At 35.8% G+C, this 15,588-nt stretch overlaps 1 protein-coding gene across 1 annotated transcript in view; it reads left to right on the top strand.

Moving 5' to 3' along the window:
- Positions 1-15,588, top strand: part of TBC1D15 (TBC1 domain family member 15) — a 36,610-nt gene that overhangs the window by 10,739 nt on the left and 10,283 nt on the right. The window contains exons 2-11 of the mRNA XM_064655639.1: positions 830-928; positions 1,175-1,249; positions 1,971-2,109; positions 3,940-4,150; positions 8,124-8,223; positions 9,228-9,425; positions 10,967-11,095; positions 12,903-13,006; positions 13,295-13,389; positions 14,806-14,922. Of these exons, the coding sequence (XP_064511709.1) occupies positions 830-928; positions 1,175-1,249; positions 1,971-2,109; positions 3,940-4,150; positions 8,124-8,223; positions 9,228-9,425; positions 10,967-11,095; positions 12,903-13,006; positions 13,295-13,389; positions 14,806-14,922 (1,267 nt within the window). The remainder of the gene's footprint in view (positions 1-829; positions 929-1,174; positions 1,250-1,970; positions 2,110-3,939; positions 4,151-8,123; positions 8,224-9,227; positions 9,426-10,966; positions 11,096-12,902; positions 13,007-13,294; positions 13,390-14,805; positions 14,923-15,588) is intronic.

Genomic DNA, 15,588 nt, shown 5'->3' with positions numbered 1-15,588 from the left:
AAATGAACATGGTTCTAAAACAATTATTGTTACTATTTGATGTATTTCACTTTCACAAAATTGAAGGGACTTTTCTTTTAGAAGAGTTCTGTGTAAAACAGAACCCATTTGCATTGTTATAGAGCCTGCTGAATTTTGACGGACAAGAGTTCTGAATTTTTGTTTGTTTGTTTTTTTGTAAGAGCATGATCAGAATGCTGTGAGGAGTTTTGTAAATGCTTAAATGCAAAAGTTACATGGGCAGTGTGCACTCCCACAAGCCTTTCTTATCCAACTGTCATGTATTCTACCTTTCAGATGGAATCTTTGCCACTGGCCCTGAATGTAGGACTAGGCATTTAATCTCAGACTGCAATTTTTTAGCTCTATGGAATTCATCTTTCGTAAACCAGGTGGTCCATTTTAAATTTAGATTAAGGTTATAATTTCAACATGCTTAACAGCATCTGGGGGAAGGGCAACTATATAAGAAAACCTTCTAATGTTTTAAAAGCTGTATAGTGTTTCCATATGAACTTCTGCCTGCTGATTTAAAAAGTGCTAGGTATGGAGTGTGTTTTCTTGTGGTTTACTGACAAAGTAGTAACAGTATGTTGCTTAGAGAGGAAGTTTGACAAGTTCCATTTTCTATGGTTTCTTGATTTAAGTAAGTGAAATACTTAGATCTTGGAGGTGGGTTACCTTTGTAACAAAACCCTTAACAAGGTAGAGGTGTTCATTTCAACTTCTGTAGGCGAGTCAAAATGATAATGAGAACCACAGGAGAGAGAAACAATTTTAAACATTTTAAAAGCTTCGTTTTTTTTTTTCATTACCCATTTTGTTATAGGTTGTGTATGAGCAAGACGGAGTTTTCATTCATTCATCCTGTGGAAAAAATGATGACCAGGACAGCTTAATAGCAGGAATACTACGTGTCATAGAGAAGGTATTTGCATAATACAGTTATGGAAACTTTGTATATTTGTTGGCAAAACACATAAAATGGTTGGCAAGCCCTTTACTTAAAAAGGCATTTAGGATTTTGTAAATGAACAAATGTCACATAATGTTTGACATTGTCTGCATCATTTATATGTATATGTAAGTTGTGCCATAATCATACCATGAATAAATAGTGTGATAGGTACTTTGTTGTGTAGTGTTGAATGCTTTATGATTGTTTGTATTGTAGGAAAATGAAGTAGTAGTAGACTGGAGACCACTGGATGAGACTTTGGATACTTCTAATATTCTCTGTGCTGGAAAGGTATGTTTGTTAGTTATCTGTGTTCTTCATTCTGTTTCTCCAGAGATTTTATTTTGTGTTAACTAATGCATAGGTGATCTTGTAACTGGAAGCAAAACTTCTTTATCATTGATATTAATAGCTTCATGTAGGAATCTTATTTGTGTACTGCAGCCCAGGTTATTAGGATACGTGTGTAGGTTGACTGCATTTAGTTTTTACTTGGCTCACAAATAAAATAGAGGAGACTAACCATATGAATAGCGAAGACAAAGTGAGTGTAAGTATATCACAGTCACCAGTCCCTCTGCATCTACTGTGTTGTAGTCTGGTGAATCACTCTTCATAGTTAGACACAAAACTGAGAGGTGCTGTTCTAATGCAAAATAAAAATAGAAGTCTGGGGGGGGTTGCAAGATGCAATGGTATGTGGTATTTAAGTGGTATTAAGAGGATGTGACTAAAGATGAAAGATTTAAGTTTTACATTTAAATAAAAAGTTTATGTTGATAAAGTTTGTAAGAGAGGCAAGGATATTTTAGTATGTTGAATTCATTAAGTAAATCCACTTAGTCATAAGTCCAAATTTCCTGTGTTGAACTGTATCATGTTTCTGAGGATTTTAATACATTTTGTTTTAATGTATGAAATGAAGATGCTGGTTCTTCATGTTGGATCTGGGAAACTAGCTTAGTTTTCATGCCTTGTGGTTTTTGATAGTTGCTTTTGTTGTTTTTCTCAGGATTCTAGTTCTGTTGTGGAGTGGACTCAAACTCCTAAAGAAAAATGTTCCCGAGGAGCAGACCGTCCAAGTAGTTATGAAGCAGAATGGGACATGGTCACCACAGTCTCTTTTAAGAAGAAATCTCATTCAAATGGAGGTACTTAAAAATAAGTGTGGAGGGCTTTTTTGTTTGTAGGGTGTTCTGGGTTTTTTTTTTCATTATTGTAACTTGTAACTGAAGAATTGCCTTTTAGACACAGTAAAATGGATTTTATTAGAACTTGAAAAGCTAGGATTCATTTGTGGTAAGAGGTGAATCTCTGGATGTGGAAAAAAATTCACAAATAGAATAGCTGTCATCTACCTCCAATCTTTTTTTTTCATTTGAATTGCTAGAGAATTGTATTGAAAATGAACATTAAACCAGTCTTCTTGCTGTGACAATCATTAGATGAAGTGGCAATTTTATCTGCATTGGACTCTTGCATTCTTTGAAACAAATGGAATTCGAACTAGGTCATGTTAGAAATAAAAATAGAAAATAAGTGGTTTACTACTCAAATGCCTTTCCATACTGCAGCAGCAGGGGGAGATGGAATGTGCAGTTATGTGTTCGTGGGTCTTTTATATGGTCTTTTTTTACTTTGGCAGAATAATTTTGTAGCTACACAGTTTTTGTTGTAGTGTCTCGGTAGAGATGTTGAAAAACAAGTTGTGGAGAAAGGACAGTGATTCTCAAGTAATCTTTTTTTTTCTGATTCTCCCCATTGTGGTTTTTTTATACTACTTGTTTTCCATGTATTATTTCACAGCCTATGACTGGGGATTATTTTGCTTGTTTCACCATCTTTATGATGGTTTTAAATGTCACCTATGTCATGTATGAGTGCAGGGTTTGAACTTCAGATTATGAATGTTTTTGGGTGAAGCACAGTCCTTGCTCCTTAAATACTCTGTTTGAGAGAAGCTTTCTGTTCTAGCGATATCTATCTATCTGTATATATATAGAGAGAGATTTATCTCTATATAGCTAAGCCCAGCATCTCTGTTGAGTATAGAGGGTTTATTGCATCACCAGTTTGTACTGATTTTTCATCTTCAGGCACCAGAGCATGTCTTCATCCCCAGTGAGTGTCACTGAGCACTACTGACTTGAATTTTGCTCTTTGCTACTTCTTGCTTGTTTCCAGTTGCTGTAATTTGATGGGAGTAGGCCAGGGTGTGTGCCAAATTCCTTCTAGGCATGCTGGCAATTTTGTGTCCTCTAGTAAAGTAAAATTTAATTCCTTCTCTGTAAATGTATACAGTCTTTGCATAGAGTGTATACATGCTTCCACAGTACGGTAGAGAGGGGTGAGGGGAAGGTTTTCAGTTCCTTCACCCTTCCTTTGGTAGCAGTCTTACACAACACATGGCTAATAACTGTGGGCGTCAGTATTGTAATGTATATCATGCACTACATGGTGGAGGTACTGGTTGGATTTAGCTTGCTGCTGGTATTTGATATGGCAGTTGTACGTTTAACTGCTGGATCACCTCTGTCATAGAATTGTAGTATAAATATCCTGAGTTGTATGGGACCCACAGGGATCACCAAAGTCCAACTCCTGGCCTTGCGCAGACAACCCCAGGAATCATACCACGTGCATGAGAGCGTTGTCCAAACGCTTCTTGAACTCTGTCAGGCTTGGTGACTACTTCCCTGGGGAGCCTGTTCCAGTGCCTGACCATCCTCTGGGTGAAAAAACCTTTTCCTGTAAGCTATAAGTACAGCTTTAGGGGAGCAGTCTGATGGACTTGCTCATTATTTTAGAAGTCTGTAGAAGACTAACTTCAGAAATAGCAGTTAGTGTGCATTTTATTATTAGAACCAATGCTGAGGTTTATATTTTGGGTTTGTTTTTTAGGAACAGTGATAGATATGATGCATTTGTATTTGCTAACACTGGAAGTCAAACTGAAATCATGTGGTAATTTTGTTTTTAAGATGCTACAACTCATGCAAATGGAGAAAGCAAGTGGTCATTCCTGTTCAGTTTGACAGATCTGAAATCAATCAAACAAAACAAAAAAGGCATGGGATGGTCCTATTTGGTGTTCTGTCTGAAGGATGATGTGAAGCTTCCGGCTCTTCACTTTCATCGTGGAGATAGCAAACTATTGATTAAATGCCTTGAAAAGCATGTTGCGCTGGATGAGTAAGTATCAGACAATTTAGTTCTGTAAAATACAGATTATTGGTTTACTTAAATCCTGTAATGAATTTCAGATAAGTAGAATCAATTTTCAAGGTGACTAAAACTGTGATTTCACATATACATTTGGAATGTAAGCTGAAGTTTTAAAATTGTTGGATTGATTTATGAAATATTTTAGAATCTGTTGAAGTGTTACTAGTTTCGAATGCCTTGGTAGCTCCCTCTAGTGGGTGCACCCACCCATGAACATTCATTGTAGAAGTTAAATCCCTCATGAATCACTTGTGTTAAATGGGGTAATTTGTGTTAAAATTTGAGATCATCTCCTTTGCAGGAAGTATATATGAGTATTTACATGAGTGTGGGAGTAACTTACAGCACTGTCAACTAAATCAAATTGTATATAAATGTTTTTCCCTAGAATTCTGTTTCTCTGTAATTTCTTGCATGGTGGATATTTCACGCTTGATCTTTACTCTGTGAATCAACTGTCTGAGTGTAAACATAGTTAGACCCTATCACAGTGTTAAATACTTAGGGATTGTTGTGTATTTATACTGTGTTACCTCCAAGTTTATCACTTGGATAAAAGCCTTTTTGATTCTGCGTAAGTGCAGAATAAAATAAAATGTTCTGATCTCACCATGTAGACACGAATATAATTTAAGAAGGTAGTAGGGTAAGTAAGACTAGCTAGAGCATGAAGAAGCAAATGAGGTGTAACATGTACACCTATAACAAGTGTAACTAACATCAGTGTAACAGATATTCTGTTTTCAAAAGTGTTTTGCTATTGTCACTTGCAACATAGTAGTCTGATAGATTTGAAGGTGGGTAGTGAAATGACTGTCGGAATCCTTACAGAGGGGTCTGCTCACATTGGTAGCACCACCGAGGTCAGAGTTGCCTTCAGCAAGTAGGGAAGGTTGTTGCCAAGTAATACTGGTAGGATGGAGAGCAAGCCAATAGGGACACGAGTGTTGTATATTTATTGAACTGATTTGTGAAACACTTCGGCAGTCTCAAGACATGGTTTTGGAGCTGCTGATAATCAGAAGCTGTCAGTGGTCAGTGCGAACGGCTGGTGAAATGGTACTGGCTGTAGCAATGTATGTGAGCTTTTTAAGGGGACAAGTCAAGAAGACCAAAGGAGAGGCTACTGGGGCGGCAGGATGAACTTGTAAATAAGAATATTCTCTATACAGATGTAGATTAAAAAATCCAGGATGACAACTTCATTTTAAATCCTGAGTTTTTCTCTAGGTTCCAAATTAATTCTTCCTTAAGCCTCCTTTCACTTAGTTTCATAATTTCACAGCTTTGCAGGCACGGGGAAATACTGTCGTCGTGCCACCCCCCACCTCTCTCCCTTTCCCCCAGAGGAAATTGTTCCTTTTTGAGCAGACTGCTCTGTGTTTACTTATTTGTGGATGCCTTCTGACCAGTTGCTGGTAGGCTGGGGCAGGTTTTTGAGGCAAGTGGTGTAGCAACCACTTGAAAAACACCTGTGTTGTATGGTGAGTCACTGAAAGCTTTATATCAGATCTGTGTGATCTGTTGCCTATGTACTGCAGCAACATATTTCAATTTTTTTAACCCAATTGCTAAAATGAGACAGGGAAACTTGAGGTGGTGTTCAAGCTTGCAGGGTGTGCTGAGCTGCTTAGTTTAGTATTGTCACCTTGAACAGTTCTAAGCATTAATGAATGCAAGAGCAGATACTTCAGGAACTTTAAAGCAGAAAGCAATGGCAGTATGGAAAATAGATGAACTTCAGCATTGAGCTGAGCAGGAACTTCCAGTTTTAGTTTTCTTATCCAGTTAAAGTCTGCTTCTGGCACCAAATTCTTTTCTGGGGTCTAGTAATGAATTATGATGATAATTTTTTCTGAGGAAGGAGAAAAGAACAAATATGCCATCCAAGTTGTGATAATAACAAACTTAATCTGCATGTTTCTGTTGTTTTGTAATGTTTATTCATTCTTTAGTACTTAATGCATCTAAGCTCACAATCTCATTTAGGAAAAGATGTTTACTCAGCTTCTTGGATGCCACAGGCAAATACTTGGCAGCATAATTACTTGTTATCCCAATTTCTAGTTTACAGGATGTGGGATATTGATATTAAGGCCAAAATTTTAGCTTATCTCTAAATTATCTTTCTATCATAGGTATTTTTTTATGTTCCTATTACCTCAAAAGTTTTTGCCCTTCTCTAACACCATTCCTTATAAAATGTCACATCATTGATGAAATTAGTGGTTATGAAGTGGCTAAACTCACACAAAATATTTGTAATTTGTTGCTTTAAGGATTATGTGCCTCCTAATTTGGTTGCACTGGTGTAATATTGAGAAAACACTATGTGTATGGGTGACATTTTCTAACTCACAGGATTATGAGTAAGTTTAAGAAAGTGTCTAGCTCACAAATTTTTGAACATTACCGAAGTAGCTGTTGATGCCCACCTGACTGTCCAGAAAGAGCGTTTAATTAAAAAGGAGATATGGTACAAAGTGTTCATTCTTTTAGTTAAGGCAAACATAATACGTGACTTGTCCTTGCCCCTGTGCTGCTTTTTAGCAAAAGCCAGTTCAGCTTCATTAACCGTTGCTGCCTCAGAACTATGACTATGATGTCTGGCTGTCTCAAAATGAGATCTCTTGTTGCATTTCATATCCGTCAGTGTTAACAGTGTCCTGTCCCGTTGGAACAGGAGAGAGATAAGGCTTATTAAAGTTCTTATCTTTGACTTTAATAACATGGTAGATGATGCAGGTGCTAATAAAAAGAAAAGTAATTTTTCTTTCAAAGACTGGAAGTAGTGGATTTAAACTTTGGGAGAGAGCAGTAGAGAGGTATTTTATAAATGTAAGTCTGTGTGATGGATTAGAGTCAGATGGCAAAGTGCTTGGCTTTCTCCTGTCTGACTTCAAACTCCAAGGCTTGAATGTCAGCCTGCTTTCTGAGCCGTTCTGTCTTCTGTCACCTATTGAGCAGTAAATTTGTGATTGAGGAGCTGGTTGAGGAAGTGATGGGGTGCCTGTGCAGAAGAAGGAGACAAAATAGGATATTGCACTGGGAGAGGGTGTGAGAACAAAAGAACAGATTAAATACTAGGAGCAGCATGGTTCCACTGTCTTTGTTATTGTTTTCATCTGCCTGTGCAAGCCTGTCGAGAAGTAAATGTTGTATTGAACGAGAGTGAGCAAATACAGTGTTAGGCCAAATCAGGTTTGTGTTCCTTTAGCTTTTGGAGTCTACACAGAAATACATTTGTACTGAAATGGTTCTGTTTCACAATACAGTGGCTCTGGTGTTTTTTAAGCTCCTGTCAGTATGAATCTTAGAATTATTCTGACAGTGTCTGTTGTAATACTTTTAGTTAGAAATGTATAGATGTGTTTCCATACATTGAAAAGCAGTTTGTATTCCTTGATGTAATGTAATTCCTTAATGTAAGATTTACTAATTAGTAGAAAGAATTCCTTAACTGTATAGGGTGACATAGGCTCTTTTCACTTCCTCTGTTACGTTAAAGGAGTTTCAGCATATATTGTGTTGAGGCTGACTGTGTCTCACTGTATTTCCTATGTCACATCTTCTTTTTGTCCATTGTCAAAAATCGAAAACTATCATTGAAGAAAACTTCTGTCACTTACAGGTAAATGGAGTTATCTTCCAGAGTAATTTCTCAAAAGCTTTTAAAAGCTTCATTATTAAAAGAACAAAAAAGTACAATTCATAATGAATATGGCAAAGACTAATCTTTTGAAAAATTGAAGTCCTGTTCTGTGTAGTGTTAGCTTGTTAACCTGTGCTAAGGACTAAGAGTGATGTTGCATGAAATCTGCCTTTTTTTTTTTTTTTTGCACAAAGCCTGAAATGTGACTTCAAAAACCAGTAAATGTTCTAAAAATATATTCAGAAAATAAAGGTGGTGCCCAGACAACCTTTTTTAATTTTATTGCAGATCTCCAGATCATGAACAGGTTCTTCTTGTGAAGACTCAGAAGTCACTGTCTCAGTCTTTTGAAAATCTCCTTGATGAACCGTCATATGGTTTATTACAAGTATGTATTGTCTTGCAATTTTTTATTCTGAAGATGCATCAAAAAAATCCACCCTACCATGTCACAGAAATATTCCCTAAATAATGATTTAATGCCATTATTGAAGTAACAATGCCATTTATGGCATTACTATTAATTATTGCCAATAATAATGACATTTTAGAAGCATTGACTGTATCCTAAACCAAATGCCTACTATAGAAAGTACACTTAATTATTAGTTGTTTTCTATGATCTAATAACTTCTTATTTCCCTCTGGCACTATTTCAAACCTATTCATGTTCTCTGTGATTCTATACACTTGTGTAGAGAAAATTTTAGAGGAAAAAGGAAAAATTTTAGTTGTTACCAAAGCATATTAATTATAATTCTTAAGTTTTCTTTGACTAAATATTTTTCATTGATATTTTCTGACACTTTTGAAAGGATGCTGGAAATACAGCAGCAAAGAGGACAATATTGCCTAAAAAAGGCTTTTTTTAATGCTAAAACTGCTTATCATTTGGTGGGGTCTATTGACTTCTGAAAGTCAGCAGCAAAACTTTCAGTGACTTCAATGAGGCCAGAGTTTTGACCCATTGACCTGTTTAGTTAAAGAAAATCTTCATGAGTGAATTACATTACTTTCTGGATTTAGTTGTCAAATCAAATTTTATGTGAGATTCCTAGCAGAGTACATGATGGCTGAAAGTGTTTTTTCTATGAAGGTAGGGAGACTGGGCGTAAGGATGATGTTTTGTGCCATTAGTCACTGGAAGGTAAACAGGAGATCTGATCCAGTCCCGTACATAGCTCAGGCTTATCAAGAACACGGGTATCCAATCTTCATACTTAAGATATATTTTTTTAATCATGTGATGACTGCTCTGTGTTACTATTGATACATGAAACTTCAGTCACTTTGAGACCTATGGGACTTTCCCTGATGCTTTGCTTTGAGTATAAGAATTACAAATAGCCTGAAGCTTTTTGTGTTTTGCTTGTTTTTTTTGTTATAACACAGAAATTGAAGAGAGATCCATACACCGTAACAATGGGAAGATTTTCCAAAGTCACAAACTATATTTTTGACAGTTTCCGCTTAAGTGACCCATCAAATCAAAGGCGACCACCATCAGAGATGGCAGACCTTATCCATGATACTATTCCAGGGCTGAAGATAAATCAGCAGGAAGAACCAGGATTTGAAGTCATTACCCGAGTGAGTGTATAAATGCATGATACAGAGGCATTGATTGTTTTTATGCACTCCTTTAAAGGAATGGTAGGACTTGAAGCATGGTGAGTTATACTGTTTATGCAATTGTGGTACATGCTGCATTGCCATTTATTCACAAGAGTTAGGATCATCATCAGTTACTTCTGATTACGTCATTTTTATTCATGCAAGTCCAAGTTTTGCTTTGAAAGGGGATTTGTAACTAAGGAAATGGTGACTATAGTTATCTTAGAGTCACTCCCTTAAAAAGTGTCTGATTTTATGTTTTATATTTACTCTGATGTCAGAGCTAGGTTAAATAAGATTGGGGAATGCAGATTAATAACTAACTTTTTTGCCTAATCACTTTTAACATTTCAGTTTCTTTTAAGAGGACTAAGATTAAAACAAAGTATTTAATTGGATGATTAATGTCTAGGGTGTATAAATAACAGATTTATATATGATTGGAACCAAAGCTGGAATGAACTTATAATTGGATCATGAATCACTGTGGGCTCCTGTTGGTGTCTTTTACAGATAGGTGGAAAAGGTTTATTTTTAAGTGCTTGTGATTACTATTTAAGTGGCTTGCATGTTTTCAAAGCATTATCTGTTTTATGCTTTTTTTTTTCTTGAGTTCAAGGTAGTGTTAATATCTTAGCAGTAGCTGTTTGAACTAGGTAATTCTAGGAAGTTGCTGCCTAGCACTTAATCAGTTAATTTATCCATGAGAAAAAGTATAAGGAATGTTACATATGGAAAATAACACTGACCTATATGTCTTAATCTGACAAATGCCCTGGACTTATGAAGAAAGAGTTGAAACACAAATTCATTTGGGACTTGCTGTCATAAAAATATTTGTAGGAAGTAAGGAATTACTGTCTGCTGAATTCTGCTGTGCTTAAACATGCAATTTGGGATCTGAGAGAGACTAACCACAAACTGAAACTTTGGATGGGTGTTAGAAGTTCTGAAGTACATACAGTCTTGCGGTTTCTCAAGAGGCCTTTAAGTGTACTGAAATGGATCTCTCAGTAACACTGTGCAGTCTGTGTGGGGATAGCGTCTCTGAGCATAAGTTGTTTTTCAGTTCTCTCAAGATGCACTAGTGTGTATCAGGAATGTGTTTTTGAAGTGAAGTTCTCTATTGTCCTTGTTTGCTGAGTTGCACATACCTAATACATTTCCAGTTGCATAGAGGCTTTTAGTTTATGAGAAGCTAGCTCAGAGGTTTTTGGGGATAGAAGGTTATTTAAAACACACATACATCCTCCAAAATCTGAAATATTAACATGTATAGCCAGGTCTTCAGTACAGAGTATCTTACTCTAAAGATCTGTTTGTGTTGGTCCACACTCCTGCTCATGTGGACACAGCCTTAGATCCTTAGAGTTGCTGCTGAGGTATGTGCATGTGAAAATGTTGTTGCACTGAATATAAGAAATTGACAAGCTTAGTGCTATTTGGGCAGTTTTGTGCAGTTGTTTGTAACTACCGAAGCACGTTGTTGGGATTAATAAAATGCGTTTGTGTTTCAGATCGATCTAGGAAAACAGCCTGAAGTTAGTAGAAGAGAGCCTGTGTCAGCTGAAGAGTGGGCTAAGAATATGGATTCTGAAGGAAGAATTTTAGATGTGGACTACATAAAGCGATCAATATTCAAAGGGGTAACTTGTTTTTCTAAATTTCAGAAAGACCCACAGGTCTTATGATTCTGGCTCCTTTTACTTTCCTTCCCAAACCATGGTTATGCCGTTTTCATTATACTTGTAATGCTTTATGCAGGACTTTGAGCATGACCTGGTCAGTATTGTTAGAGACTTCATAAAGCATGATTTCATGCTAACCTATACCTCAGCAGTCTTGCAGACGTACAAAGTGCTCTACGAGGAGAGGGATCTTGTGGTGGCTAGCTGAAGTGAGTGACTTGAAAACACAGAGGCTTCAGTGATAAAGAAAAGAAAGCAAAGTGGCTTTCCGGAAAAGACCAGTACTTTAGTGCTAGGATATTGGGTTTATTCTTTTCTTTTAATTGTTGTTTTTTTTTTCTTACCCTTCTCCAGCAAAAACTTCTCTTTTTGCCCAGGAGTGTGCCTGGATTTGACCCTCATCAGAGCGGTCCTAAACACTTTTGCTGATATTTTTAATTGAACTGAGGGTTTTGCAATATGAATGTGAATTTAGTCTCAGTGATGGAAATTTTGAAAACTGTAGTTATGTCCTGTGGCTTTTCTACCTAAGGTTACTTTAATATTTCTATTTTTTGGTGGGAATTCAGCTGCCTTAGTGCATTCATTGTGTGTGTGTTGATGCATATTTGCAAGCATGCAGTCTGTTTGAACAGAAGTAGAGAATGATAGTGTTGATATTACAGGTTTTTAAAAGACCTATATATATTAAGTAATGTACTGTAAAGGGGTTAGAGTGAAAAGGAGGCCCTTTTTGGTTTCTGTGACTGTTTCTTAATATTCATGTGCCTGAGGTGCCCAGGTAAGGCCCTTCCACAATCATGAGAATTACTACAAATCTGTTCTTCCTGTAGCCCATTTTCCCATTATCTCTGCCCTTGCCAGAGGAGTGAGCGCTCTATTTTATTTGTGACTTAAGATCACAATAACTTCCAGTACATTAAGTGCACATCCTGACTAAAGAAAAAAGAAATGAAAGAAGTTAAAATGCATCTCTTAAACTGTTGGCCTGTTACTGGAAAAGTTCTAGTTTCTACTTAGTTTTGTATTGGATGATGCTATTGGTAAATGAAGAAATATAGTGAGGAATCAAGCCGGCCTTGGTCTGGTAAACTGAGGACTCTCATAGCAAAAGTACCTCATTCTTACAACTGTACTACAGGAGTTGAAAGAAACTCCTTTGATGAGAGCAGGCTGTGATTAGCCAGTACATCTACAGCTTTGTCATCTACAGATGTTGAGCATTACTTGGAGAGATTCCTGACAAACACTGTTCTTGAGTGGACATTGGTAGCTTTAAATGCAAGATTGGTCTGAAGGTTGGCCATGTCTTGCTAAGTGAAAATATATTTAAAAAAATAAATATATGGAAGCCTAGTCCTCATGATCAGTTTGTGGCAAGACCAGAAATTTGGCAGTTAAGCAGTGTGATACTTAAATATACACATTTTAAAGGTACTTTTTTCTTTTTAAAGTCTGTGATGCCTGTAAGTTTTTTATTCCTATCAGCGAAGCAAAAACATAGGGAGAAAATTATTTTCTAAGGTTGCTTTCTTATCTGAGTATGAATCCAGTGCTTCTACAGTTTTTGCTTAATTATACTCTCTTCTGTCCATTTTCTCCAGATGTGATACCTAGTTAGCACATGAGATTTGGCTACACTGTAAGAAGAAACCAACATATTCTGTGAAGTTGTTACTTTGAGAAATGTTGTATAGCTTTAGGAACTTTTCCTCACAATATGAAAATAGTCTTTTGTTGATATTTCATATCCATTTTCCCCTAGGGTCTCTGCCATACTTTAAGAAAGGAGGCATGGAAATTTCTTTTGGGGTATTTTCCTTGGAATAGCTCTAAAGAAGAGAGAGCAAATCTGCAGAAAAGGAAAACGTGAGTACAGTGATTTTTTTGTTACAAAATAAATTTAAAAGCTGCGTATTTTCTTAAGATAAAAAGCTTTTTGGAATGTTGAAAGAAGCTGCTAAAATGGTTGAATGCAAGAAGCATGTGAGACTTTCTTAAGAATTATTGTTATATTAAAGTAAAAATATTATATAACCAGGGTGATGTTATTCCATTTATGTCAAAGAACAAATGGAATGAATACTTAAATTAAAAAAATCAAATAAATGTAGTAATTGAGAATGTTTTGGTTTCAAAATTATCTTTCTTCTTCAGGGATGAATATTTCAGGATGAAACTGCAGTGGAAATCTGTCAGTGAGGAACAGGAAAAGAGAAATTCAAGATTAAGAGATTACCGAAGTCTTATAGGTAAATTTAGATTTGCAAATGTATCTAACTGGACAAATTCACACACTTCTACAGTTTAATATGAAGTTGAAAAAATGTACCCTTTCGAGGAACCTGTATGTAGAAACACTAAAAACTAACATGTTTCTCTTTCCAGAGGTGGCCAAACTTTGTTATATACTTAATACTAAATCTTTTTTAACTAGAGTAGTTCAGAGCTTCACACACTAGTGTTACAAAATGGCTGGATTTTTAAACTTCCTTTACTTGATAACAAAAGGCTCTTCATTTTCTGTTATGTCATGATTTGTTTTTACCAGAAATGTTGTTAAAATAATGACATCCAATAAGACAGTGAAAATGTGTCTGTCCATATTTTATAATTTCTTACAGGGATTTGTGTATGTGCATTCTGACTTGCAGGGTTTTATATCTACTTTTAAAAATTTCATGAAATTGTGCTGACTAATAGTGGTTTGTATCCTTAGTTCTCTTTGATAGTGAGATCTGGGCACCAATGTTTAGGATTACTAAATAGTTACTTCAGGAGGCAGGACAAGATTTTTGTGTTATTCTGAGATATAGACTAAATTTATTTCAGGCAGTTATTCAACAGGCAAACTGAAAGGGTCAGAGTCTTGGTAGGTTAGTAAACTACATTTTTAGAGAGTTATAACAGAAAAAAATAATATTCAGAGTTGAAAAAAGGCCAGTTGCTTGTTTCTGTTGAAGCAATTTTTTTGCTTTTTAAGTATTTGAAATGTAGGTGATAATATTAGGCTTATATTGTAAAATAGATCTAAAACTACAAAATACTCCTTTTGTCAAAGTGCATTCAAAATTTTGCTGATTTCACGACATCAGTTTTGAATTTCAGATTATTAAAGAGTATGCTGTGTGCTTGGTATGTTTGAGGCATCAAAACTGCCTAATGAAAGAGCAGTTTCATCTCGCTGTGAGTTATAGGAACTTGTTAAACAGGATTTGTTAACGTGCTGTCATGAACTATCACAGTGTCTTCGAGCTGATCGTATGGTAGTTTTCCAACTATGGTTTATGCTGCATCGCATTAAGTATTCATAACTGGCATTGTATAGCTAGCTGACATCAAATTTTTCTTAATCCTCATAAATGTAAAACATTTTTGCTGAATTATAATCAGGAATTTTGCCACAAAATATATTAACAAAAATAAAGGCAGAAAGCTTTAAAATATGTTTATAAGCAAATCCTTTTATTGCAGATAGGAAGGATTTTCTTTCTTTTAAATTATTCTTTATTTTGCAATGATAATCAGTTATGCAGTTGTCTCAAACACTTCAAAGCTTTGCAACACTTTGGGGAAGAAATCAGCAGCTTAAACATTCTGAATTCATTTGGTACTGGCTTTGTAGAACTGGTTTTGAAAATGTTTTTAAATCTGGACTGTTTTCTTAGAAAAAGATGTGAACAGGACAGATCGAACAAATAAATTCTATGAAGGTGAAGATAACCCAGGACTGATTTTACTTCACGATATTTTGATGACCTATTGCATGTATGACTTTGACTTAGGTAAGTTGTGTCCATCTGAATGTAAAAGCCTTTTTGATTTCTGATGGGCAACTTTGCTTGTGTTAAGTCCTCTTAATAAAATTGGACTTGTATTGATTACAATGTTTTTTGTAAATGCCAAGAGTTGTATTTAATAATGTAGATAACTTTGTTCAGCTTTTCTTCCTCTCTTCCATTTGATGCTTATTGCAGATATCTGAATTCATCAGCTGAGATGGGATTGGAAATTAAGTGGCAGTTTGTCTTCACCATAGACCTACTGTTGTGGGGGTCTTTTTGTTGGTTTTGTTGGTTTTGCTTGGGGTTTTTTCCTTATTTCTTTTTTCAGAGTTTTAAATGGGTTTGGGTCTTTGGAACTTGAGTGTTATATTCATTTTTAAGACTGATATATCAGTAAAAATTATAAACAAGCTGCCACTGCTGTAATTAAAACTCAGCATGCTGAACCAGCTGTTTGTAAACATGGTGTCATTGTGAATATTTTAAAAGCTGGTTCTTGAGGATTGCACTTAGCAATCTGTCAAAAATTACACTTTAGTGCATGCATCTGTTGCAGAGGGAAGAGCATATAACATCTTGCTTTAATCATAGTGTTCATGTGATACCTAAATCTTGCTTTTTGTTAACTGTCTTGGGAGGGAGGGAAAACATACTTCTAGCTGGTTC

The sequence above is a fragment of the Pseudopipra pipra genome, chromosome 5, assembly GCF_036250125.1.
Source record: "Pseudopipra pipra isolate bDixPip1 chromosome 5, bDixPip1.hap1, whole genome shotgun sequence".
Taxonomy (NCBI): Eukaryota; Metazoa; Chordata; class Aves; order Passeriformes; family Pipridae; genus Pseudopipra; species Pseudopipra pipra.
The sequence above is the reverse complement of the archived record's forward strand: the minus strand, read 5'-3'. Positions and strand labels throughout refer to the sequence as shown.